Genomic DNA, 25969 nt, shown 5'->3' with positions numbered 1-25969 from the left:
GATTCAAGTTAATTTTTTTTTCTGTCTACAACAGCGACAAGTAAAATAATTTCAGCGCGTAAAATATACTCATGAGTTTCGTAAATTGCTGCAAAAATTCAGGATTACTATTTTACATAATTAAAAATAATATTTTGAGTGAAAATAATTCGAACGAGATCTATAAATAATATTTCTAATTATGATAATAAAATGTTTCAATACTTTAATTAATATCAATATGGAAATTAATAGATGTTTGCTATGAGCTATGATGATAAGAGAAAAAAAGCGTAGAAAAATAAATTTATCGAGAATTATTCCAGTGAATTAATTTTTCCACTCGATTTTACCAAGCTCGTCAGCTTGTGAGTAAACCTTATCGATCGTGACCCTGGTTATTAATATAATTCACCGGCACTAGCCGTTGAATAAAATAAAATAACTTTGTAAATGAATCAGTATCTATGCAGGGTGAAAAAATGAATATACATATATGCGGATTAACATGTGAATATTTATTAATAAACTGAATAAAGAATCGCGAGAATGTTTTAATGAAAGAAAGTAATGCAATAAACGAATTTTTTAGGCAAAACTCCGCATGATGGTGGAGGAGAACGCAGCAACGGGTGCCCGACTAGACGGGGAGCTGGAGCGTGCACGTGGTGAATGTGCAAGTCTCCAGGGTGAATTGAGAACCGTCCGCGGCGCCCTAGTGCTCAACAATAATCACACAAATAATGGCGGTACGAGTAACAGCAGCAATGCCAGTGGTAACTCGACAAATAGTCCAAGTACCTCCGCAAGTACTACAGCTACAACTACCAATAATTTATCTGCGCCGGCGAGTCAAGACAGTACTGAATCGCCAGGACACAATAGTCAAGAGGAAACTTCGAAACGTTTAAGTGCTAACAGCAGTCCTGTCGACAAAAGGAGCTCTGCTAGCGAAAAATCAGTCAGCCCCGTTGACAAAGGCAACGGTCCGATTGATAAAAAACACAAAAAAGATCCTAGTAGTCCTATTGATCGCTCCAAAACTAGTCCATCTGCCGGTTTGTATTTTACATTTTATTAAATGTATATTATTAATATTTTATTCACATTGCTTCAGGCAGAAAAACATTTTTACCTAAATTACTTTCGTATAATTTTATTTTACACGATTAAATTTCAATTTTCCCTGGAGCTTAAAACTCAAAGTCGAAACTATTCTCCGGAGAAGAGACTAGGTTTTATTAATTTTAAAGTATATTCTTGTATTATTCCATTCTACATACATTTCGAGTCTCTCGAGGAAAGTATTGACGTGAAAAAATCAATGTGACGGAAATTTTTATCAATTTTTTATTACTCAACTTTTTTTTTTTTTTTTACGTACATTCTTGTATCTTCAATATTATATCTGGAGTTTTTTTTTTTTTTTTTTTTTTTTTTTTTTTTTAATAAACTAACAGAGCAAAAAAAAAAACTTTAATTTATTCCGTGAAAATTTAGTAAAATAAAATATTATATCGCACGTACTTTATTAAAGCTGCATATTTGAAAGTTATTACTCTGACAAATTTAATCATGTTTAAATTACGTGAAATATTTGCTGGGTATAAATTAAAATTTTATATGTAACACTTTATTCTTCACAATCCTGGAAGTGGAAAATACTGAACTATTTTGTAGATTTATTTTTTAAGGGAGAGTTTTTGTTAACAAATTACTCTGGGCTTGGAATAAAAAACGCGAATCATAAGTGCAATAAAAATGATAGAAAAAAAGCTAATTATCAATAAGCTTTCATTTATGTTCGATGACAGAAAATTGAAATGTAGAATTGAAAAAAATACATGCAAAAAATATTAAATAATCTGGATAGACATTGTTCTCTATTTAACGTGAATATTTTCCGTAAAACTTTATAATTTGAGGGGTTTGAAAATCAAATACTGAATGATATTCTGGAATTATTTATTTATTTTTATATTGCTGACAGAAAAATCTATTTTAAATTAAATTACTTAAATTTCCAGAAAGAAGAAATGGCTCACCGAGCCGCAGTCCAAGTGAAAAAACCCGACGTCCGTGGACATCAGCGGTAGAAAAAACGCGAATCAGCGGCTCCGGTGGCAGCGTTGACTCGCAATCAGGCAGTGCAAGTCCAGATCGCGGTTCACGAACCACAAGTTTCTTTCAACGTAGCGGAAGCGAACGATCCAGCGGTGAGAGACTACGTATCACAACCAACCGCGATTCAATACGGTCGAACAAGGATTCGAGCATCGAACATGACAAGGATAGTTGCAGCAAAGACATAATTGATGGTGATGTAAGACCAGATGAAGACAACGAACCTCCAGCTCCGGCTCCCAGCAGCAGACCAACGTCTCCCGCTAGTTCACTCGGTGAGCAATCTCTTCAATTATTTATGTGTGAATCTACTCAATGGAACAGTAATTCACTCTCTTGTTCTCTTGTTAAATTCTTCTTGTTTTATTTTTTTTTTTTTTTTTCCCACTATAAAAACTTTTAATGATACTAAAATTAATTATTTCACATCAACAAAAAGTTGTTAAATAACTTTACTTCAACTTTCATCATTTATATTTTAATTAATTATTAGTATTTATTTTTTTTCTTGCTTTATTGTTAATCAGATACAAATTTGTTTGTAAAAGTTTTATTAAAATTCATAACTGGGAATAGCTAATTAATAAAAAAAAAAAAAAAAAAATTAATATTTCAATACTCCTCCGTATTAAATGTATATTTATTTTAATTAAAATTCACCGAGAAAAACTTTTAACGCCGGGGTATAAAAATAAAGCAATTAAACTCAACGGCAAACGTCGAATTAAAAAGTTCTTTGAATCATTTATATTATACTCAAAAAAATTTATCAGAATTATTATTATTATATTTTTTTTATCCAAACTAAACAATAAATATTTAAAAAACGTGATTAAATAATCACATTGTGTTGCTTGTTAAATACTATTTATTATTTTGATTTTTTAATATTTTCCAGCTTCAAGATTTTCCGGCCTTCATACCGGTACTTCAGTGGAGTTGGCGAGCACTCGACGACTCCGTTTAGAAAATGAACGACTCGTGGCAGAAGTTGCAAGATTACGACGCTTATTACTAAGCGGTGCAGCACGAGGCGAGGTCGGTGGTGAAGATGCAGCCATTGAAGAAGAAGCTCGTTTTGTGGCTCTAGAAATGGAGTTGCAACACTCTCGAGAGATTATCCAAGCCCTCAAAACTGATCGCAAGAGGCTTAAAGCTGAGAAGTTCGATCTACTCAATCAGATGAAAGCACTTTACAGTACTCTCGAAGACAAGGAACGCGAACTCCGTGACTTTATACGGAATTATGAGCAGGTAAGACATAAAAATAGCTTATAATATATTAAATTCTTGCATGACCGTAACTCTTCGTGCTATAATAATTCTTTTAAAAAACGTAATATGTTAATTTAATATTCAATCCAAGCACCAGACCCCAGACTCGAGTTCTCTAAAAAATTTAACATTAATTATGAATGAGAAATATTTTTAAGAAATATAGCAATTTAAATTATTTTCTCAACTACTTACATTTATATTATAACTAGCTGACAACATATTTTATTACATCTTTCGATCAGCGATTATCAATCTTTAAACTCTAATCTACTTCGATAAAGAATAAATATTCTAATTATCGCCTGAAAATCAAGATAGACGATTAACAATTTTAGATCTGTAGATTTCTTTCGATGAACTTTCGGGTTTTCCAAAAATTTTATTTTTTTGAAACCATCCTTGAATTATAGCAAACAAAAAAAAAAGAAAATTGTTGAAATCGGTCCAGTCGTTTTTGAGTTTTAGCGAGACTAACGCACAGCTATTTATTTTTTTATATATAGAATATAGATGATTATTATCTCGAAATTTATCAATTTTCTCACCCCGAATCTCATAACTCACTTAACTCGTGCTTTGCATTTCCACATCTCCAAAGAACTTCTTCATTAATCTTTGTTTTTGTGCTTAGCCAGCTTTTCTTACCAGACAATTAATGGACTTAGCATGAATCCACGTTAAAACAAATGTCCACATAGAACTAAATTCACTGAAATACCGCAAAACTCTATACAATCTAACGGTACTTTTCTAAGTGAAAAATAGCTTACAATAAAAATAAACTCTCAGTTTTCCATTACCCATCGGCACGGCCATCGCGGTTTTTCTCTCCAATTTTTTATCCTCAATAACCCGGTAAAGTATCATCTTTCAAGTGCATCTCTCTCAACAGTGTCAATACGAAATCTGTCGCAGACAACTCGAGTCCATGTGTCCGTGTCCATTTATTGATAAAATTTTTCCGACAATCTCTACTTATCCTTTTTCTATTCTGTTAATTCCCATGTTCTTCGTTTTTCTTTATTTCCTTTTCAACAACAATTCAACACCATCTTGTCCGGACAATTTTCCACCCCAGCTTAACTTCCATACCAACTTTTCGTCTCTTATCTCCTAAGCAAATACCAGCCAGCTATTCATGGATAGCATTAAACCGAATGAGAATAAAACCGTATGTTATTCTCCGGTGCGCAGCTATCTTAACAGCAAATCGTTATTTAAATTCACCCTATAAATACTCCTAATGCCTTGATTCCATTTTAAATTCTTTAATTTCTCTTATGCTGAAATAATTAAACAATTAAATGTGACAAAAAATTATTTGGTGTAAAAATTTTAAAGATTAATTATATTATCAAATAAATATTATAATTTTAATTTTAATTTTAATACATAATCAAATTATAATAATTAAATTATAAATTATAACTTATAACTTACCAAACTTCTCTTTTCCTCTAGTTTCTTCTCTCTACCTGTTTGCATTAAACTCATTACGTACTAACTTACCCGATAAACTGCTTCCACATCGTTACAATATTTGTTCATAGAGGTATAAACGGATTAATCCGGTCATCCAGTCTGCCTAATACTAAAACTAATACTGATAGTTGATAACTATATCTGCACAGTGAATTCTAATTACTTGAGTCCTTATAAAAAATACCAAAATCAAAACTGAATTTTAAAAAACCCACAATAAAATGACCTGTTAATTTTATTAATTCTTAACTAACAGTAAAAGTAGTCGTAGTTTTAGTGTTGATTTGATTGGGATGGAGTTACTGCCCGTATGTGGTGTTTCTCACCGTTTGATTTCAGCGGATGAGGGAAAACGAAGCAACACTTGGCCGACTCCAACATGGAAGTGGACTGCCGAATGAAGAACGTGAACGAGAACGCGAACGTGAACGCTGGAGTCTTTTAAGAGCTGCCAGGGATGAAGCTGACCGAAGTGTCAGTTTGGCAGCGAGCCTCGCTGATAAAGAAGCTGCTCTTGCACATGCTCATGCAACTATTAAAGAAGTAATTAATTCTATAATATGCTAATTTTAATTAATTTTTTTTTTTTTTAATTTTTCAAATTTAAAAAAAATTTTCAAAAACCAAAATAAATAACTTAAAAAATTTTTATTCAGCTTCAACGGCAATTAGGCGATCGTGGTATTGGAAATGTGTGTTTGAGTGACCAGGAGTCCCTCGTCTCATTTCCCCGAGGCAGCGTTAATGGAACAGCAACACCTGGCGCCTGCAGCAACAGCGGAGTTGGAAATTGTGTACCGATGCTGCTCCCGCACCTGGGCTCCCAACCGCCCTTGGGCATGACTGATCTCTGTGTGGGCAGTGTCACTGGCACGGGTGTATCTGGCACTGGACAGGCTGGTGATCGGGGAAGCTGCAGCGCCGATAGCGGTGTACGAGGGTCCAGCGATCGCGAAAGCGGTGGTGCCACAAGCGTCGGTGGGAACTTATCAGATTCTACAACTGATGGTTAGTCCATTTTACCTCTAACTAGACTCTATTTTTAATTTTTTTTTTATTTTAAACGTTATAAATAAGTAATAATATAATTGTCGTAAATAAATTAATTAAAAAGTATATTTTTTTAATATAATTGAGGAGGTTCTCGGAAGTTTAAACGAGATTATTTTTTTATAACTAAAAACAGCCAAAAGTTAAATTTAATTACTTTTCAACAAGAGCGAAAACGCAAAGCACGATTAAAGTCTCTTTTAAAAGCTTCCCCACAGAGAACTAGATAACTCCTCACTTCTAATTGTCCAATTTGTTCATGCTCTAAATACAATTATATAAAAGGTCGTTCTTCAGTAAGAGGATTTTGTCAAGATGAAATAGTTGCGTTGGCATTTTTTTGTTCTCACTAACGATCAAAAAAAGTTTTAATTAATAAAACAAGAACCAAGACTTATTAATTTTTTTTTTTTAATCATCTTTAAATGAACTGATAAAAAATTTATTTGAAACAAGAATAAATTCTTGGTTCAAAAATTTTTCTTTTGAATCAAGATATTTTTTTTTTATTAATGTGTACATTTAATTAATGATTGATAATTTTTATATGAACACGGAAAAAAGAAAAATAGAAAAATTACATTATATAATGTAAAAGTCGCCCGTCGTGAAGATGATTGGAAAAATTACAGTTTCAGATTGTAATTTTTACATTAAAATGTAAATATTACATTTTGCAATGTAATTCTTATAAAATTTGTAATAATTACAATCTAAAACTATAATTTTTCCAGTTTTCTTTACAACGGGCCACTTTCACATTGTATATTGGAATTTTTCAAGTTTTTTTTTTTCCGTGAACTTTGTTTTAATGAATAAAGAGGAGGATTATGACAAAGTCAAGTTAGTCAGCAGTATTGATACGATTTTTCCTTCTCCAATAAATTATTACCAAAATATCAAGAGTTATTGTATTACACACTAGTGAGTATCAGCTCACATTAACAAGTTTTCGAAATAACTAACACAAGGGTGCAACATAAAGAACACGTTAAAGGCGAATTCGGGTTGTCTTGTTGTCTTTTGCGGGACACCCACTCAATACCACTCTTTCTCTCTCTCTCTGATCCTTACATTCAAACTGTCACTTTAAGAAATAAATTTATCATATTTATTACACTCTTCACGCCCAACATTAACACATACATACAAACAGAACAGAACAGAACAGTATAACCGCCATAAACAAAATAGAATATATATTTAACGCAGGAACACCGACAATAACTGTTGAGGGAAGTGGCCTCGACATGGACAGCATCTCCGTGATCTCTTCCATAGCCCCATCGCATATGTACCAGTGTAAGTGTACAGTTTAATGGTTATCGTCATCTTACCATCGCTTATTATATCTATCAACCCTCTGCCTCGCTTTTTTTTATATAAATTATACATTTATTTCTCTCTACAGTTTTATCCCTAAAATCCATTTATTTTCCACAACCATAAATAAGAAAAAAAAAATTTTACTTGTTCTGCTTTTATAAAATTTATAAAAAGAAAAAAAAACAAATATATATATTTCGTTACAGTAAATAAATGTTTTTCAAAAAGCATGAGCATGAAAAAATAACAGTATTGATCCTAACACGCGAGTGTATGTTCTTTATGTTGCATCAATCGTTAAAAAGTATCTATTGTTACCATTATTATTATTCTCATCAAATTTATTACCGAATTATTTGTGAAAAATAAAAAATCAATTTAAAAAAAAAAAAAAATAGAAAATTAAATTAAAAAAAAAAAAAAATGTTATTTCAGCAGCAACAACGCCAAAAGACTGCAGTCCAACACTGTCGCCGTTAAATGCATTCTCACGGGCAATGAACACATCGTCGATGTCGCGATCGGTTGAGCAGCTCTCCAGTCCGATGGATTCTGAGCCGAGGAGATGCAAACAGAGTCCACCTGTCGTAGCACCTGTCGCTCACGTACGCTCATCTGCGACAAGAGGCGGGCCCTGGGGATCTATTTCCAGGTACAAAGAACAAATTTCGTTCGTATTTTATTCTATACCACCAATTTATTCTTTACTCAATAAGTATTTTTCGTAAAAAATTAAAAATTATAACGGAACAAAACTTTTGGGTTTAATTTATAATTTACTGCTGCTATTTCAATTAAGTTAACTTCACTCAATAATAAACTTAAAATTTAATTGTGTAATGCGTTAGTAACGAGTTTTAATTCGGTTTATTTTCCCTTATTATGTTAATTTTATTAAGTAATAATTATTATGGTGATGATAATGATAATTAAGTTTAATACTAGATAATTAAAACGTCTAAAATAATTAAATAAGATTTAAGTGCTAGAGAAAACTCAAAATTTTCTACCAGCATCTTGTCAAACAGCATTATTATCATTATTATTATTATAATTATTAAGCTTTATAAGTGTGCAGTTGTCTCTTTAATGTTCTGTGAACAAATTTGATGTGAATAGCTTAAACCGACTTAACACAACATCACAAGCGGGTACAAAGCTGTATCTACATCATTTATTTGTCCCTTTATCTCAAATTCCTTGTTATTATAATGATAATAAATTTAATTTCATCTTTCGTTATGAAATTTCATCATTACTCTGGGAAATAATTTTCAAGTAATAAATTTATCAAAATAGAATTAAGAGCCGGTCCCCATGATTGCAGCTTTTCATTTTTCTTCTAAACAAAAAAGATTTTTTAACTATCTATTTTATATCAGAGCGTTTTTTTCAAAATTCTCATATGAGAATCAATTTAGCAGATAATAATTAATTTTAAAAATTTTTTTAACAAATAAATTATGGCAAAAAAAAGAGAACAAAAAATTGACATTTAGAAAATTAAAAAATGCAATTTTTCAGGGCAAATTTATTTATTAAAAAAATTAAAAAATTATAATAGTGATAGCTAACTTTAATGTCATAATTCTCATTTGTTTAGAAGAAAAACATAAAACTGCAATTAGCTTTATTATCACAAGTGCAACAAGGATAGTACAGTTTTTCGCTGTGAGTGCGACGCTAGAAAAAGATGGGATCGGTTGTTAAATTGAAAGAAAAAAATTCACTAGCTGTTTATTTAAAATAAATAAAATAATCATTAAGTTAAGAAGTAAAATTAAAATCAGTCGTAAACCGCTTAATGAAATAAGCATTTAATTAAATACTAATAGCACTTAACCAACAGCACTCGCTTTGAGATTGGCAAACAAACGTCTTTATACCGTCATTAATGGTAGTACATAGATGAATAAAGCGGTGAAGTAGTTTGTCAGGACGAAGGGACGTCGATAAAACAAAATAAAAAAATATAAATAGTCTGGGGTACTTTATAATAGTCATTACGTTTCGTTTGAAGGGTTTTCGCACGCTCGCGTCACCGGAAAACGATAAACAGTTCTGTGAGCGGGAGCGCCGGAAACGAGGGCCCGGAAGCCTTCGATCCATACAGATCCTGGTCGCCCCTCACCGAGGAAGGCTACGCCGAGAAGTTGAGATTACTCAGGGAGGCTGCTACAATACCAATGGAGCGTTGGCGAGCACCCACCGTGCTTGCTTGGCTTGAGGTCGCTCTTGGAATGCCACAGTATGGACCAAGATGCGCTGAAAATATTAAGTCTGGAAAGGTATTATATTTTTTATTTTATTAAATTAAATTATTATGATTAATATTAATAATACACAAACAATGTAACTTTTCTTAGGTATTGTTAGAGTTGAACGATGCTGAACTAGAAGCGGGTCTCGGTATAACGCATCCACTTCACAGGAAGAAACTCCGACTTGCTATTGAAGAACATCGTCATCCAAGTCTCGTTCGTTATCCGTGCATTGCACAACTTGGTCATACTTGGGTTAGTTCTGAGTGGTTACCAGACTTAGGACTCGCTCAATACTCCGAGAGCTTTGCAACAAATATGGTTGACGCGCGAATGCTGGATCATGTTGTTAAGAAGGAGCTTGAAAAGTTGCTTGGTGTTACGCGGAAATTTCACCAAGCAAGTATTATGCATGGAATTAATTTACTGAGAATGCTCAAGTATGACAGACAGGTACTTATAATTTAATTAATTAATCATATAATTATTATCCTATTACATCGTTTAAATTATTAATTATGTAGCAATTTCTTAGCGTATTGAAGCTTTTCAGCTTTTAACTTTTAATCAGATTTAAATTCGACTGTACGTATTTTACATAATCGGATTATAATTATTGTCAGTTGTGTTATCCAGATTATCTGACATTATTTTAATTTATTTTATAAATATTTATCGGGGATAATTATTACAGGCATTGGCTGTTAGGAGGCATCAGTCAGAGCAAGTCGATGAGGACCCATTAGTTTGGACTAATCAAAGATTTATTAGATGGGCGAGGAATATCGACTTGGCTGAGTACGCAGACAATCTCAAAGGTATATTTATTTATCTGATAGGAATTATTTTATTATTAATCAAAGTTTTATTTTTAAAATGTCGATAATATAAAATAGCTTTTCTATACTCAAATATTCAAAGTTTTTTCTTTAAGTTTTACTTTCACAAAGTTTTTAGTTAAAAAAAAAAAAGTTGTGTATTTTAGCATACTGTATAATTTATAAGTTTTAAAAGTTTTAAGTACATATTTAAAGAAATAAAAATCAGCTTTGAATATTTATAAAATATAATTTCTTAATACTTAAAAGTTTAGGCAAATATTTTATATTTATAAAAAATGTCATAAAATATTAAACATTATTATATATAATTTTCTTAAAGATTCCGGAGTACATGGTGCACTGGTAGTGTTGGAGCCTTCATTTACGGGTGACACGATGGCGACAGCACTCGGAATTCCGCCAGCTAAGCACATGATACGCCGACACCTGACAGCTGAGCTAGAAGGACTCGTTCTTCCAGCAAGGTACTCAATCTACTGTCATCCAGAAGGAACAATGGACAACGCACATTAATCGGCACTCGTTCTGTCAAATACATACAGATACATACACATATATCTATAATATATAATATATATGTGTATGTATCGATATGTGACATTAGTTAATAATTCACAGTGCTCTACTCGGGCCAATCAATCCTCAATCTCAATCAACAGCATATTGTGTTGATTACTCACTAAATGCTATACCAACAATATCATGTGCAATAACGTCCCGGTGCGACGACAATGAACGTTAATGCATGAATATTAGACCCTCGTTTGTCTTCCTTACCTCCAAAGACAAATTATTTTAAATCAGTCTTCATTACACCTCATTCTTAAGCATTTATCACTGTTTTTTTTTTTTTTAATTTCTTTACTATTTTATTTCTGTCATAAAAAAAAAAAAGAAAATTCTAACTAAAGGCTGGATGAAATTTATTTCTGAAGTATTCAAAGAAGTAAAAAATTAGCGCACGTAAAGAAAACAATCCCCGGCTGAGCTTGAACAGAATTATTTCGAGTTATTTTTCAACTTGGTTGGGGTGATTTTATCAAAAGAATTCCGAGTGTTGAAGAAAGTACAGAGTTAAGAGTTACGAGTTACAAGTTGAGAGAAAAGAAGTGAAGGATAAGAGAAATAAATTCAAATGGTCGAGCCGAAAAAAAGTCGAGAAAGTAGAGGGTTGTAGGGAATTGAGCATACTCAAAGCTTATGTACGTAATCAAAGAACTCTGCAATGTATAGGTAGGTATAAAACAAGGAGAAGACCGATGAAAACTGAGAAAAAGACTCCTATCACTATTGCAATGGCTTCAGATCAACTTACTTGTATCCAAAACTGCTACCGGGATTCAGTTTAAGATTACAATCCTTTATATATGAACACATTTGATACATATCGTTGCTGTAGGCGACTACCCCCATTACTACTACTTAATTCCTCAAGGTTTCCGTTAAAACTTCCACTGTAGGTTACTCTTGTTTCAAATTCCGTTGTTCATATTTGCTGAGCTATAAATGATAGTATACATCTCAGCCGGTATCTTTGTTGTTTTACTTAAACAACAAACTTACCCAACAACAGTTATAGTTGTAATACTTTGGCTAATATTTATGCTCAAATATTTGTCGTTATATTAACGACATTATATTATACAAGTCCAGCGAATTTTAAAAATGCAAAACGAATTACACTAAGAGAAATATTTTTTAAAAGAATTTTCCTTCTTTTAATATGCTAAAAAATAAATTTGGGTCAGCGATTTAAAAATTTTAGATAATAAAATTTAAATTTTGGTAAAATAAATATTTTACTCAGTGATAAATTGATAAAAAACATTTTTCTTGTACAAAATTTAGTCAATAACACTTAAAAAAAATGTAATTCTTTGAATTTCTTACAATAACATTGCTTCACCAGAGTTAAAATTTTATTAAATTTATGCACAGACAAAAGTTGAGATTTTAAAAGTTCAATGCTCAAAATTTTTATCATAAAAATGATCAAAAATAAATATTATTGAATTCGTAAAAATATGAATCGATTTCTGATAAGACAAGTTAAGATAAGTCAAAATAAAACTTTGATTACTTTAAAAAATTTTCCTTATTAGTCTTCATAATTATAAAAAATATGAAAAAAAAAATTAAATATTCAATATTGATTTTATTCGTTACCGTGTAATATAAACAAATATATTTAAAGTCGGTCGCAAATAAATTTAACGTATTCATTTATAATAAATTATTAAAACCGCGGAGTTAATTAATATAGGTCATCGAACATCAATATCAATTAATTACATATTTTTAGAACTGGTCACTACACGTGTCTCATTTTTTATTTCATGAATGTACATTCACCAATGCTTCCGCGAATACCGAAATAAATATTAATAAAAAAACCGATGTCACATTCGCCAAAAAAAAAAAGTATAAATTTTACCATTGTGACATAGTGATAAAAATTCAAATAAAGCCGCTTTATTTGCATTGCATTGTCACTGAATAAAATCAGATAATATCTGATAAAATAAGATCAAATATTATTTATATAGATAAATCAAAATTATATGTGTATAAATATTGACGTTTTATCGAAACGTGATTATATTGTAAATTAAATTAGATTAGTCATTATAATTATTATTACACGATATTTACTCCGTTATTACCAGTAATACACACACGTAAATACGATACAGTTACAGCCGACATGGTATGTACATATACAAACATTTATATTATTTTTATTGTTTAAATAACTTTGAATTTTTTTCATTTTATTGATTAATGTGTTAATTAATTAATCTGGTCTGCAGTCCACTCGATTAATGGATAATAAATCAAACAAATAATAATAAATAATAAAATAGTAATTGCCGTTCAGTAAACAATATCTATTGATGAAAAATTTATTAAATCGGTAAATAAAAAATAAATTTAGGTGAGCCGTAGCCCACAGCCGCTGCCTGCACTGCACTGCGCTATGTACAGCACTAATTTTTCTTAGTAAACTGTGGTATTATCCTTGATCATTTTCAAGTTTTTTTTTCTATGTGGCAAAATTTATATTTAATTAAAATCAAAAGCAAACTAGATAAAAAATTAAAACACGATCATGGATTATACTACTGTGCATTATTATAGATATTTATTTGCCATTCAAAATTACTGACTGTTAAATGTTTCGTCTAACATCTTATTTGGCTCTAATGTCAAAAAACGTAATTAGTTTAAATGAAAAATAATAAAAATATTATAAACTAAAAGTCTAATTGAAACCGAGAATCATTAGAGCCCAGTAAATGAACTTTTTTTATATTTAAAGCACAAAATGCTTGTGTATGTATATTTATGTTGTAACTAGATATTTTATAACTATAATTAGATTTATATTTTATTATTTAGTAATGTGAATCTTGTTTAGAATTTTATTTTTTTTTTAATAGTTTTAGAATTTTAGAGATAATTAACTGTTTTATAGAATCTGGAGTTTTTAATCACTAAAATTAAAATTAACAGTAAAAATAAAAATTTATTTATTATTTTTTTTTTATCAACAAATAGAAAATTTTAAACAAGATTAATATTTAATAATAAAATAATTTATGTGAAAAAAAATGTCCATGAAGAGCAGCTATTGAAAAAAAGTCTCCAAAAAACTTTAAAAAAAAAAAAAATCAACTATTATTTACTAATTACATAAATACGTGTGTGTGTTGCGATGTATTGTCGGTGCTAAACACTAGTTAATGAAAAAATTAAAAGCGAGCATGAGAATGTATGGGTGTGTGTAGAAGTCAGCTGGAGGTCGTCCCAAGGAACCACACCAGAGCAAGGCCGATGAGCACCATGAGCGCTGGAGGAAGTCTTGGCCGTGGAAGTCGGGCTCTGCATTTCCAGCACCACCAGAGCTCTCTCTCCGCTCTCCACATGACCGTCAACAACAACAACAACAACAACAACAACAACAACAACAACAACAACAACGGCACCATTAACAACAACAACAGCTTAAACACTATCGATAGACGACGATCCAGTCTCAGGGTAACGTTTTTATTTTTTATTATTTTTATTCAATTACTTTTCTGCTTATTTTTATTTCTGCATGGTTTTAAAATACAACTGTATTTATTAGGGTGGGTCAAAAAAATCGAATAATTTATTTTTGATTTTATACTCTGAAAAATAGGTTCGTAGACACCTAAAAAGAATTCTCTCCAAGTATAAGCTCTTAATTATAACGGGAAGGTCCTCCGCTTTACGGGTTTCTATTTTTTTCGAATAATCAGATAAAAAAATTTATATCTCGCTTCCAACTGCTTGGAAAAATATTCCGTGGCATAGATTTTGTGAGAAATTGAATGCTTTACAAAAAAGGTCTCTTATGACTTTTTCAAAAACTCAACCGATTAAAAGATATTCATAGTTGAAGTTTGGCTATTTTAAGGAAAATATTCGTTTTTATTATGAATTTTATAAGTCGATGAAAAAAAATTATTTCGGATTGCGGAACTCATGATTTTGTAGGAAATTTACTGCTCTACAAAAATGGTCTCTTATGATTTTTTGATTAAGTGAAGCCGTTACGAGATATTTATCGTCAAACATTAACGAATATCAATATTTCCAGTTTTTGATCAATAATTCGATAAATTTTAATTTAAACTATGAGTTTCAGGAAAATTTACATAAATTTGAGTTTCGATCGATAAAGAAATGTTATAATAAGTTAGATAAAGAATTATTGGAATTATCATTGATTTTCCTTGGAGAAATGCCTCAAGAAAAGATTTCTTTCAAACGTCCTGGTGCTGTTCATCATGCTAGATGGATGGCTAAGGCCATTCATAGTTTGAAAATGTATCTATTCAGAGATGAATTCAAACTCTCTCAGAAAGAATTGCATGGTCTTCGTCATTTCTGTATTTTTATAGTCACATTGTATTTAAAAGCTTGGTTTTCATCAACTTCTGCAACAACTGCTGCTTATCATGACTTGCAGTTTATGAAAAATTTATTGGAGTACAAACATATCAATCCTTTGATTTCTTCAGCTACGTGTGAAAAAATGATTTCGCACTTATGGTATTTGAGCGATGAACTTGCCATTTTATCACTGTTTGACGATGGCGTTCCATTAGAAGTAAAAAAAGTATTGTTGAAGCTGTTAATACTCGTGAAGGTACAGATTCTAAAGCTAAAAGATTTGTAATTGCTAAAAAGATTTGAATTCATTGGCGCAGAGAACTCTGAGTGACTTTGTGTCTAAAAAGTCATTAAATCTTTTCAAAATCTTCGATCTACCGTATGACTTTCATGATGTCGATGTTGAATTATGGCCTACTAATGAGAGTTATCTCGAAAATAAAGAATACTTTCAACAACTAAAAGTTGTCAATGATTCAGCAGAGCGAGCTGTTGCATTAGTCAGTGAATATAATCAATGCTTGACAAAAATGAAGAACAATTCCAGTACTTATTGCAAGTTGTCAAAGAACATCAAAAACATTCCCAAATTGTAATAAAAGAAATTATTTATAGTAATAGCGTACTGTTATGTTAAAAATATAGACAATTATATTGCAATTGATAATTCAATAAAAAATTTATCTATAAAAAAGTTAAATACTGGTTGTTTCTCACTTGATTCAATACTTTTCATATTAAATTTGACAAAGAAATATGTCATTCACTTCAAATTAAACTAATCATTGGCTATATGTCGAAAAAATGCTCTAATTTCTTGTTTTAATGCAATCAAACAAGCTCAAGACTGAAAACAATATTAAAAAAATTGTTTATAACATTTCTTTATCGATCGAAACTCAAATTTATGTAAATTTTCCTGAAACTCATAGTTTAAATTAAAATTTATCGAATTATTGATCAAAAACTGGAAATATTGATATTCGTTAATGTTTGACGATGGATATCTCGTAACGGCTTCACTTATTCAAAAATCATAAGAGACCATTTTTGTAGAGCAGTAAATTTCCTACAAAATAATGAGTTCCGCAATCCGAAATAATTTTTTTCATCGACTTATAAAATTCATAATAAAAACGAATATTTTCCTTAAAATAGCCAAACTTCAACTATGAATATCTTTTAATCGGTTGAGTTTTTGAAAAAGTCATAAGAGACCTTTTTTGTAAAGCATTCAATTTCTCACAAAATCTATGCCACGGAATATTTTTCCAAGCAGTTGGAAGCGAGATATAAATTTTTTTATCTGATTATTCGAAAAAAATAGAAACCCGCAAAGCGGAGGACCTTCCCGTTATAATTAAGAGCTTATACTTGGAGAGAATTCTTTTTAGGTGTCTACGAACCTATTTTTCAGAGTATAAAGTCAAAAATAAATTATTCGATTTTTTTGACCCACCCTAGTATTTATCACTGTCATGTATATATTATATCATTCATTATTTTCTTCATGGCTTCATCTATGTCCGCCGGCATAATTTTTATTTTTATTTATTTTATTTTACGTTAAAAAACGTTTCTGTGGAAGATATAAATCGTCTGCTGATTGCATGAAATGTGTAACCGCCTACGCTTCAGTAGAGTTTTAAAAATATATAAATGAGATGAAGTAATGTAAAATAAAAATATATGCATAAATATTCGCTTCGCTAAATCATTAATTGAAGTTTACATACATATACATATATTATATGTAATGTCAGTGTGTCATATGATGAATAGTAAATTGAGTTGAGAATACCAGCCCTTTGCTGTGAGCTATGGGCTCTATCGATTAACATTTAACATTTGTCATTCTCCCTGCATCCTGTGGATCATCGCAGACCTGCAGTCTTCTTTACCTTAAAAAGGTTCGGTATATTCCTTGTCTCACTTAATTACATCATTTATTGTTTTTATTATTTATTTTTTCAGTTAAAAAAAGTCGGAGGTTCTTGAACAAATTTTAACATTATTTTTATTATAAAATAATGAAGAAATAATTTAATTTTACGGAAGAAATATAAACTATTGCATTTTTTAATATGCATCAACTTTTAATAAAAATTTAATATTAAATTATTAAAGAAGAAATATATCAAAGTCATTTTTTATTTTTTTTTTTTTTTTACATTAATTATTTTCAAATTGAAGCTATAGTAAATTTTACGGAAGATTGTAAAACAACAAATTAAACTACAAGTTACAATTTGTTCTGAAACCAAAGAGTTTTTTTTTTTTTAACTTACTAAACAATCAATCAACGTAAATCATGTTTAATTCACAAGGATGCTGTCAGTCAATTCAATCAGTTTTGTCTTCTCAAAAATTAAGTCAATTATTTTAAATAAATAAAGTGAAAAAAAAATTATAAATACATATAAGCGTAAATAGTTAAATTAATATTTATTATTCAATGAAGAGACAAAACTGGTCAATTATTTACATCAAATAGAAATATTTTGACAACGAGGGTCCATCTTATGAATTTAAAAAATATTTAAAATTTTATTTAATTAATAAAACATATTTAACTACCAAATTATTTATTTTTGACCTAATTAAATAATCAAAATAAATTTATAAAATCATAAATGAAACGTAATCGTTCAAGCCTTTAATGAGATTTTAACAAAAAATAAAAAATACTTTGTAAGGTAGAAGACTGATCGATTACGTGCCTACACAGTAATAAATTCAATTATTTAAATAAATTCTATAAAAAAAAAATTATCAATTTAATTATTTAAAAAATTATTAAAGTATTTCTTTAAAAATATCAATCAAATATGTCATAATTTATATACAGATGCATAATAATATATATAAAAGATAAATCTATATTAAATCCTCGACACTGTATATAATATTTAAACACAACAATCTTACATGTATGTAATATAAGAATTTTATTAGCCCAATAATAATCTACTAAAGCAAATCCATTGAAAATGACCATTTCATTTTTTGTTTCAATTAATATCAATTAAAATGATTAATTAAATATTTATGAAGGAATGATATTTAAATAAAATAAAGTTGATGATAATAAGTAAATACATTCGTTTATATCTTTATGTTATTAAGTGGCATGATGAGTTTTTTTCTTAATATCTTTATTTGAAATAAAATTCAAGATATTGATGTTTTTTCATTATAAAAACAATTGAACTTTGAACTATATAATTCAATGAAATTTTGGATGGAGTTCGGTTTCTCACTGACCTATCTATGTCATCTTTAATATAGTTGTCATGGAAAAGCTCTCAGGTATGAGGTTCATTTAATAATTAGGGGAGAGACGCTGCAATACTAACAGGGAATAATCTTCACTTAATCAGAAACTACAAATTTAAATTATAATTTTTTTTTCTTCATTTTAAAGCTCAAAAAAATTTTTACGTGTTCTTATCAAAAGATAATTTTTGCATGTTAGTATCGCAGCTTTGTTGTAAGAATCTGCGCATCGACATCTTGACCTTCAATAAAATAAACTGATTTTTAAATAAGTTTGTTTATTTTACAGTTAATTTAACTGAGTATAGTATAAATTATACCAACAATTATCTTTCTAAAAATTTTATAATTTAAAACGCTAAAAAAAAAAAAAAAAAACCTTTTTTGCTAATATTGCAGCACTTTTTTCCTACTATCAATAAATAATTTAATTCACGTCATAAAATTCATACCATAACACGTTATTATTATTATTTTAAAACTACTCAATCTATTTTCTATAAAAATTTTGTTAAATTAGAATCAACACAAAAAAACACAAATCACTTAGATAGAATAATCAAATGAAAATTTTGCTTCATAAAAAAAAAGCTTACTCGCATGCTTTAATAGTAAATAAATAACTGATGATGATAATAATAATTATAATTATAATTTATGTCAATATTAATGAAGAAAAAAAAATTACAGGGATCATTGAGCCGAGCGCTAGGCCTGCGACCACGTAGTGAAAAGGTATCACCATCATCTTCCTCGGACACGGGAAGTTTAGCGAGTCAGTGTCAGTACATGAGCAGCATCCGAAGTAATTCACCGCCTCCGCCACAACTTCCACCTCGACCAAATGCCAATGGCGGTATTGGGGACGTAGGCGGAATCGGACTCGGAATCGGAATTGGGATCGGAAGTGGAAACGGTAAGCGTCACAGACGTGTCAAGAGCATCGGAGACATTGAGTACATAACAAATGCACCTGTCAGCACACCAGTCTGACAAGAGGACAGGCCCCATCGTTCGGGGCCTTATCGGAGTCTCAGCGAACGTGGATACTCTTCTTCCTACTCGTCAGCTTCAGCTAACTCTCAGTACGGCTCGTATTCTGGGTACAGCAATATCCTCATGTCGGATTATTACTGCGAGTCCCTGTCGAGTGGTGGTGGTGGTAATAATTATTACCAATTACACGGCGGGTATTATTCCCCCCAGAGTTCTTCGGGACCACGTTTTCCTGGTGTTCAAAGATACGGAAGTCTCGCTGAAGAAGTTTGGTCAACTTCTGCTAAAGATGAATTGCCATCTAAATAAAACAAAATCAACACAAACATATTTAGCTTAGTTATTTATTGATAATTATAATTATAAATATGATTAAAATGTATTTGGAATACGTAAATCGTCTTCCCGGTGACCAATTTATTATGCTGTTCAATAATTATTACTATTATTATTTATTGGGAGGAATATATTTCATTAATCTCGGAAAATAGACTCGTAAAAAATAAATCATAAAACATGATATAAAATTAATTATTGCTAATGAAAAATTTTTAAAACTACGCTCATTTTAAGAATATTTTTTTTTACTTTCAACATGTGAAATAATTAACATCATTTTTTAAACTATTTATTTGTATAGAAATTTATTTGAATTAAAAAATTATTCGTGATAAGAAAGTATGTTGTATACTTTACAAAATTATAACTCTATTTCTTCCATAAATATTTTTTTGAACTACCATAATTAATTATTTCAAATGCATCGTATTTTTTTTTTAGATGCATTAGATACATTCCATTTTGGAATCGTTTTAATTAGACCAATTACTCGATTTAATACCTAAACAATTGAATATTATACATAATTATTTTTTATCATATTTGATATACATATTCAGTGTCATATCTTAATGTGTAAAAGTATATTTAAAATATCAGGTTGAATATCATAAAAATAAATGGTCATATATATATTTTGAATTAATATAAGTAATAAATGAATATAATTAATAATTAAATGTCAATGTATTGCGATTATTAATTATGTATAATATTTAACTGTTTTTGAAGATTGTCATAAAGGCATTGTGTATGGTACGGAATATTAATGGTGTATAATTTAAATTTAAAAAAAGAAACAATTTAATCTAAGGCTGAATTATGTTAAAATGCATTTATACATTTTTTTTTTCTATTAACAAGTAAATAATTTTCAAAATTTTTTAAAGGACTAAAAATTTTGGTGTTTATAAATAATTAAAAGCTAAAAGACTTTTAAATTAATAATTATTTTATACATCTATTTAAATTATTAAAAATTAGTATTTATTAATTAGTTGTATAATTGTTTTAATAATGTTTATTGTAAATCGCGTGATTTAACAATAACTAAATTAATACGTAAACCAAAAATTAATTACAGACATTATTAAATTTCAGCTCGAACAAATTAATGAGACAAAAATATAAATAAATATAAATGTAATAAGTATTAACGACATTTTACCAGCAGTAAAATGCGTATCAATACGTCAATATAATCCTGTATTTTTATTAAATATTATCATTATACGTCTAAAAGAATTATTTTAATAAGTAAAATAACTTTTAGGCTTAACAAAATAAAATATTTATTAATCATACTTAAGAACACCAGTCTATCAGATTGTTGAATTCGAAAAAAAAAAAATAAAATAAAGCTTAAATGCGTGCTAACAATAATAATAAAAATAAAGTTCATGAAATAGCTTAAAATTATTGAAATGTCATCGCAAATAATTAACTTAATGTTGTAAATGTACCAATAAATAAAAAAATATATATGTATATACTCGTGTGAACTGTAATATTTAAAAAGAAAAATAATTATGAATAAATTATAATTGCCTTAAGTAGAACGTTATATTTTATTAATTTAAATTGAGAATGTGAATGCATTAATGCATCAAAAATTTATTTCAATTAGATCGATATTGTTATATTTATTTATTTTATATCTAGTTATTAAAAAGTGTGTCACTTAATAATCTATACCACCCACACTCCTCAAGTCATGTATTTATTTATAAAATGAGGGTAGATCGTCTACGCAAGCGTCTCAACAGGATAACTTTATTGATTTGAATGCGCAAGTGCGATTAAATCGCGCATTGTGCTAAATTTATACAAGAAGAAATAATTGTTACTTGTTATTTATTATTTTATAATTAAAAAAGCCTCCGTATTTTATAAATTTAATTAAAAGTTCATTTTAATTGATGAATACAATTAAATCAAAAATTAAAAGCATAAATTTGTCTGTCTGTTAACTCAAACATGATGTATTCAGTTATTCTTGACTTATCAGTGGCTCATAGCAATAATTAATTAAAGAGGAAAATATAAATAATTATTTTTCACTATAAAGTTTGTAACTAAGTGAAGAAAAACGGACCTGACAACGCTTTACAAGGTAAATTATAAGTACCATTCATAAAAATCATTTGTTCTAAGTTTAAAATAGTATCGTTGTCTTATTAGTAAACACAAAAGTGCTTTGTAAGCATTATTAATGAGTGTCAGAGATTTATTTAATAATAACTATTTATTTATTTTTATTTTGTTGATTTGATGTAGGTGTACCCCATCAGCCCTGCGACAGGGCCAGGTGCAGCGCGTTCAGTATGGGAGTTAAGTCCAGACCCCGACATCGTCGGTCATATATCGAACAATTCTATTGGCACTCACAATGTCAATATGACCAAGAGAAACGTCCCCAGGGAAAGGAATACTCCTGACGAAAATATTTATGCTGACGAAGCTACTACTACTGGCCAAAATCCTACTGATGAAACTAAGAGGATCTTTGAACTTCTTCGTGCTGGGTAATACTTTTAATTAAAAATTCAACTTTTATAAAATTAAAAAATTTTTAACATCTAATTATTATTGTCAATTTTAGAGATACAGAAACCGTTGAAGAATTAGTTGAAAAAAATGGTTTGAATATTCTGAGTGTACGTGACAAATGGGGTTACACCCCAGCTCATTGGGCAGCATTAGATGGGAATGTTGAAGTAATTATAATTAATTTTTATATAATAAATTAGTAATAATAAGCTCATCCCGATGTTACACTCATCAAGACCTTTCATTTGAGTACCCACATCGATTTTTTATATATTTATATATTTATATATATTAGGTATATGTATATGTGAAAAATATATCAAAAATCCATGTGGGTACTCAAATGAAAGCTCTTGATGAATGTAACATCGGGATGAACTTATATCTTTAAAAATGTCAATAGTTAAAAAATTACAGTGCAATTTAACAAAAGTCATTATTTAATAAAGCAAAATTTTATTTTTTTATATTTCACATAGTGACTGCAAGGTTGATTGTAATAACAAATCTCATATTTTTTATTTTAAAGGTAATGCGGTATTTAGTTGAAAGAAATGGACCAGTTGATTTATCTTGTCTCGGTACACAAGGACCTAAACCAATTCACTGGGCGTGTAGAAAAGGCCATAGCGCTATAGTTCAAATCCTTTTGAAGGTAATAATAAATTCTTATAAATAATTTTATTAAAATTTAATATAATTATATAATAGTGTCTTCGTATTAATTTTTAATATTTTAAAAATATTAAATATAATACCAAAGAAGAAAATAAAAAAATGAAGAATCAATTATTGATAAATAATAATAATAATTTGTAGGCAGGTGTAGCAGTAAACACAGCAGATTTTAAAGGGCTGACACCTTTAATGACAGCCAGTATGTTTGGAAAATTCGCAACAGCAGCATTTCTTCTCGGATCTGGCGCACTAGGACACCTCACAGACATTAATGGCGACACTGCACTTCACTGGGCCGCTTACAAAGGACACCCGGACTTGATACGGTTGCTGATATACAGCGGAGTAGATCTCCAAAAGCCGGATTACTTTGGCTCAACACCTTTGCACTTAGCATGCTTATCCGGAAATGTCAGTTGCGTAAAAATCCTCTGCGAGAAGAGCAAAATAGAGCTAGGACCACGTGACAAGAACGGGAAGACACCTCTTCAATTAGCCAAGAGCCACCGGCACTCGGAAGTAGTTGCCATTCTGGAAAACGAACAAAAAAGGCGAGCCCGATGGGTACCACCAATAAATGAGCTTTGGTAAATATTTATAATAAGTAGACCTGAATGAATTTTAATTTAATGATTGCATTAGGAAAAAATTTATTAAACAGGGCACTGCTATTTGGCGGAGCGGGAAACAGTAAAGGGCCATTATTATTATTTATGGGATCTGTTTTATTATGGGGCTATCCGATGTATCTGATTAAATGCATACCTCTTACATGGAATTTCCTACGTGGTAGTCATTACTGTTTTATTTACTGGAACATCGTCATGTGGCTGTCATGGGTCGTCGCTAATAGACGCGACCCCGGCTACGTTCCTCAAAATAGCGATACTTATTATAGAGCCATTAAACAGGTAATTTTATTTAATTTAAAAACATATTAATTTTTATTTCAAGGAAATTTTTGATTTTAATAAATATTAAATTTATTTATTTATTTATTGTATAATTATAGATTCCGTATTTTGATAAATGGAAGAAAAGAAATGTTATTTTATCACGATTATGCCATAGTTGTAAATGTTTTAGACCACTAAGGGCTAAGCACTGTAGAATTTGCAATCGTTGTGTAACTTATTTTGATCATCATTGCCCTTTTATTTATAATTGTGTTGGCTTGCGTAACAGGTAAGTTTTTTTTTTTTTTTTTTTTTTTTTTAATTATTTTCTTTCTTCTCTTAATTATTATAATTATTAGTATTTTATAAACTTAAATAAAAATAATCATTTGGATAATTTATTTCTTTTTAACTATAAAAAGTTTTCAATCTCTTAGAGATAAAATAGAATTTTTTTTAGCTTTTAGAATTTTTCTAGATATTTTTAATATTAATATTTTAGATTTTCTTAACTTAGATTATTTTTTGTATCTTTAAAATAAAAATTGATTGACAAATTAATTTTTTTTTTTTGGTAATTATTTACCAGTGGGGTCAATCCCATTTTAGGCCATAACTAGATGAGAAAAATATTTTCAAATTTTTTTTTTATTCTGTTTGTTTTTAAGGCGCATTTATGATAAAAAAAAATGTTGTGAAAAAAAAAATAAAGATTTCGATAGTTTTTTTTCCTTTAAAAGTTGGAAAAAATTTTGGCTTTCAGATTTTTGGATAAAATTTCTATTTTTTTTTTATTTTTTTTTTAAATACATAAAAAACGAGCAATTTAAAAAAAAATTTTAACATATACTAGCATGGTTTGATCCCACTTGTAAATAATTACCTTTTCTTTTATATAAAAATAAGTAAAAATGATAATTATGATAATTAGAGTAAAATACTTAATAAAAAAAATAATTTAATAATATAATTTTTCAGAATGTGGTTTTTCTTATTCGTAATGTGCGTGGCAATAAATTGTTCATTTACACTCTACTTCGCGTGTTATTGCATTGCAATTGAGGGATTGCAATTGATGTACGTGTTGGGTCTGATAGAGGCGCTAGTATTTTGCGGACTCGGTTGGATACTAACATGCACATCAGTAAGCAAATTTTTCTTACTAAAAGAAAAATATTAAACATTTTTAAATAAATGTTAAATATTTTTCTACCATAGTTATTTTTATCTTCTTTAAATATTTATATCGATATTTTTTAGGTACTGCACGCATGCATGAATTTAACTACCAACGAAATGTTTAATTACAAAAGGTATTCGTACTTGAGAGACAAAAAAGGTAAATATTCAAATCCTTTTAGTCGAGGACCAGTGCTCAATTTCATCGAATTCTTTCTCTATCCTCCCGACCACTATGCCACTGACCCGCAGCATTACAATATTTTGTCCGAAGAAGCCATGTAAAAACTTACTTTACTTATTTACTTTTTTTTCCCCACCTCAATCATTTATTTTACACCAAACTATAATACGCTACAAAATAATACTTAGATAAAACGTTACACACGCACAAATAATTAAAAAATATCATTATTCAATAGCATCTTTATAATTTATTATAATATCAATATGTCATTTTGATTACTTAAAAAATACTGACAAAATGAGTAAAGGTATAAATGTATAAGTTAATTAATTAATTAATTATTTAATAATATAATTTTATGTAATAATTATAATATTTGGATATTATTAAACATTTTTAAAATATAAAAATACAAATATATGTTATGTAAAGAATTAATATTTGCAATGTAAATATTTTTTAGTAGAAAAAAAAATGTTTTTATTGTTTTTAATATCGATAAATAAAAAATGCTTGCAACAATTTTTACTTTACGCTTTAAAATCTTTGGTAGAATATACTGCATCAATCCCAGTTTAAAAAAAAAAAAAAAAAAAAAAAACA

At 29.2% G+C, this 25969-nt stretch overlaps 3 protein-coding genes across 8 annotated transcripts in view; all 3 read left to right on the top strand.

Annotated features, from left to right (window-relative positions):
* The window catches only part of Liprin-gamma (liprin protein kazrin), a 77673-nt gene extending 58126 nt beyond the window's left edge, over positions 1-19547 (top strand). For 2 of the 6 annotated variants that reach the window (XM_074246646.1, XM_074246642.1), the window contains 15 exons: positions 572-1037; positions 2007-2378; positions 3002-3357; positions 5203-5406; positions 5520-5871; positions 7126-7215; positions 7675-7891; positions 9260-9527; positions 9606-9953; positions 10195-10318; positions 10662-10806; positions 14131-14383; positions 17149-17175; positions 18554-18574; positions 19232-19547. In XM_074246646.1, the coding sequence (XP_074102747.1) occupies positions 572-1037; positions 2007-2378; positions 3002-3357; positions 5203-5406; positions 5520-5871; positions 7126-7215; positions 7675-7891; positions 9260-9527; positions 9606-9953; positions 10195-10318; positions 10662-10806; positions 14131-14383; positions 17149-17175; positions 18554-18574; positions 19232-19534 (3546 nt within the window). In that variant the 3' untranslated portion in view covers positions 19535-19547. Of the gene's footprint in view, positions 1-571; positions 1038-2006; positions 2379-3001; positions 3358-5202; positions 5407-5519; positions 5872-7107; positions 7216-7674; positions 7892-9259; positions 9528-9605; positions 9954-10194; positions 10319-10661; positions 10807-14130; positions 14384-17148; positions 17176-18553; positions 18575-19231 lie in introns of all 6 variants that reach the window. The other 4 variants (XM_074246641.1, XM_074246640.1, XM_074246644.1 and 1 more) reach the window with 4 other exon arrangements.
* LOC141529920 (uncharacterized) lies at positions 19535-21429 on the top strand. The gene has a single exon (XM_074246677.1). The coding sequence runs from the start codon at positions 19661-19663 to the stop codon at positions 19844-19846; it is 186 nt and encodes a 61-aa protein (XP_074102778.1). The 5' UTR covers positions 19535-19660; the 3' UTR covers positions 19847-21429.
* Positions 21430-21572: 143 nt separating this feature from the next.
* Patsas (palmitoyltransferase Patsas) lies at positions 21573-25858 on the top strand. The gene is made up of 9 exons (XM_074246662.1): positions 21573-21989; positions 22154-22401; positions 22479-22593; positions 22956-23081; positions 23246-23691; positions 23766-24015; positions 24117-24289; positions 24979-25144; positions 25261-25858. Exons 2-9 carry the CDS (start codon positions 22274-22276, stop codon positions 25462-25464), a joined length of 1608 nt encoding a protein of 535 aa, XP_074102763.1. The 5' UTR covers positions 21573-21989; positions 22154-22273; the 3' UTR covers positions 25465-25858.
* Positions 25859-25969: the final 111 nt, after the last annotated feature.

This window comes from Cotesia typhae, unplaced genomic scaffold (genome assembly GCF_013202065.1).
Source record: "Cotesia typhae breed Kobodo isofemale line unplaced genomic scaffold, CoteBio_Ctyphae contig_48, whole genome shotgun sequence".
Classification (NCBI taxonomy): Eukaryota; Metazoa; Arthropoda; class Insecta; order Hymenoptera; family Braconidae; genus Cotesia; species Cotesia typhae.
This window is presented reverse-complemented; position numbering and strand designations above follow the sequence as displayed.

Coding starts and splice junctions, on each gene's coding strand:
- LOC141529920 (XM_074246677.1), top strand. CDS start 19,661: ATGTCGGATTATTACTGCGAGTCCCTGTCGAGTGGTGGTGGTGGTAAT.
- Patsas (XM_074246662.1), top strand. CDS start 22,274: ATGACCAAGAGAAACGTCCCCAGGGAAAGGAATACTCCTGACGAAAAT. Junction 22,402..22,478: donor TTTGAACTTCTTCGTGCTGG/GTAATACTTTTA, acceptor TGTCAATTTTAG/AGATACAGAAACCGTTGAAG. Junction 25,145..25,260: donor GGATACTAACATGCACATCA/GTAAGCAAATTT, acceptor GATATTTTTTAG/GTACTGCACGCATGCATGAA.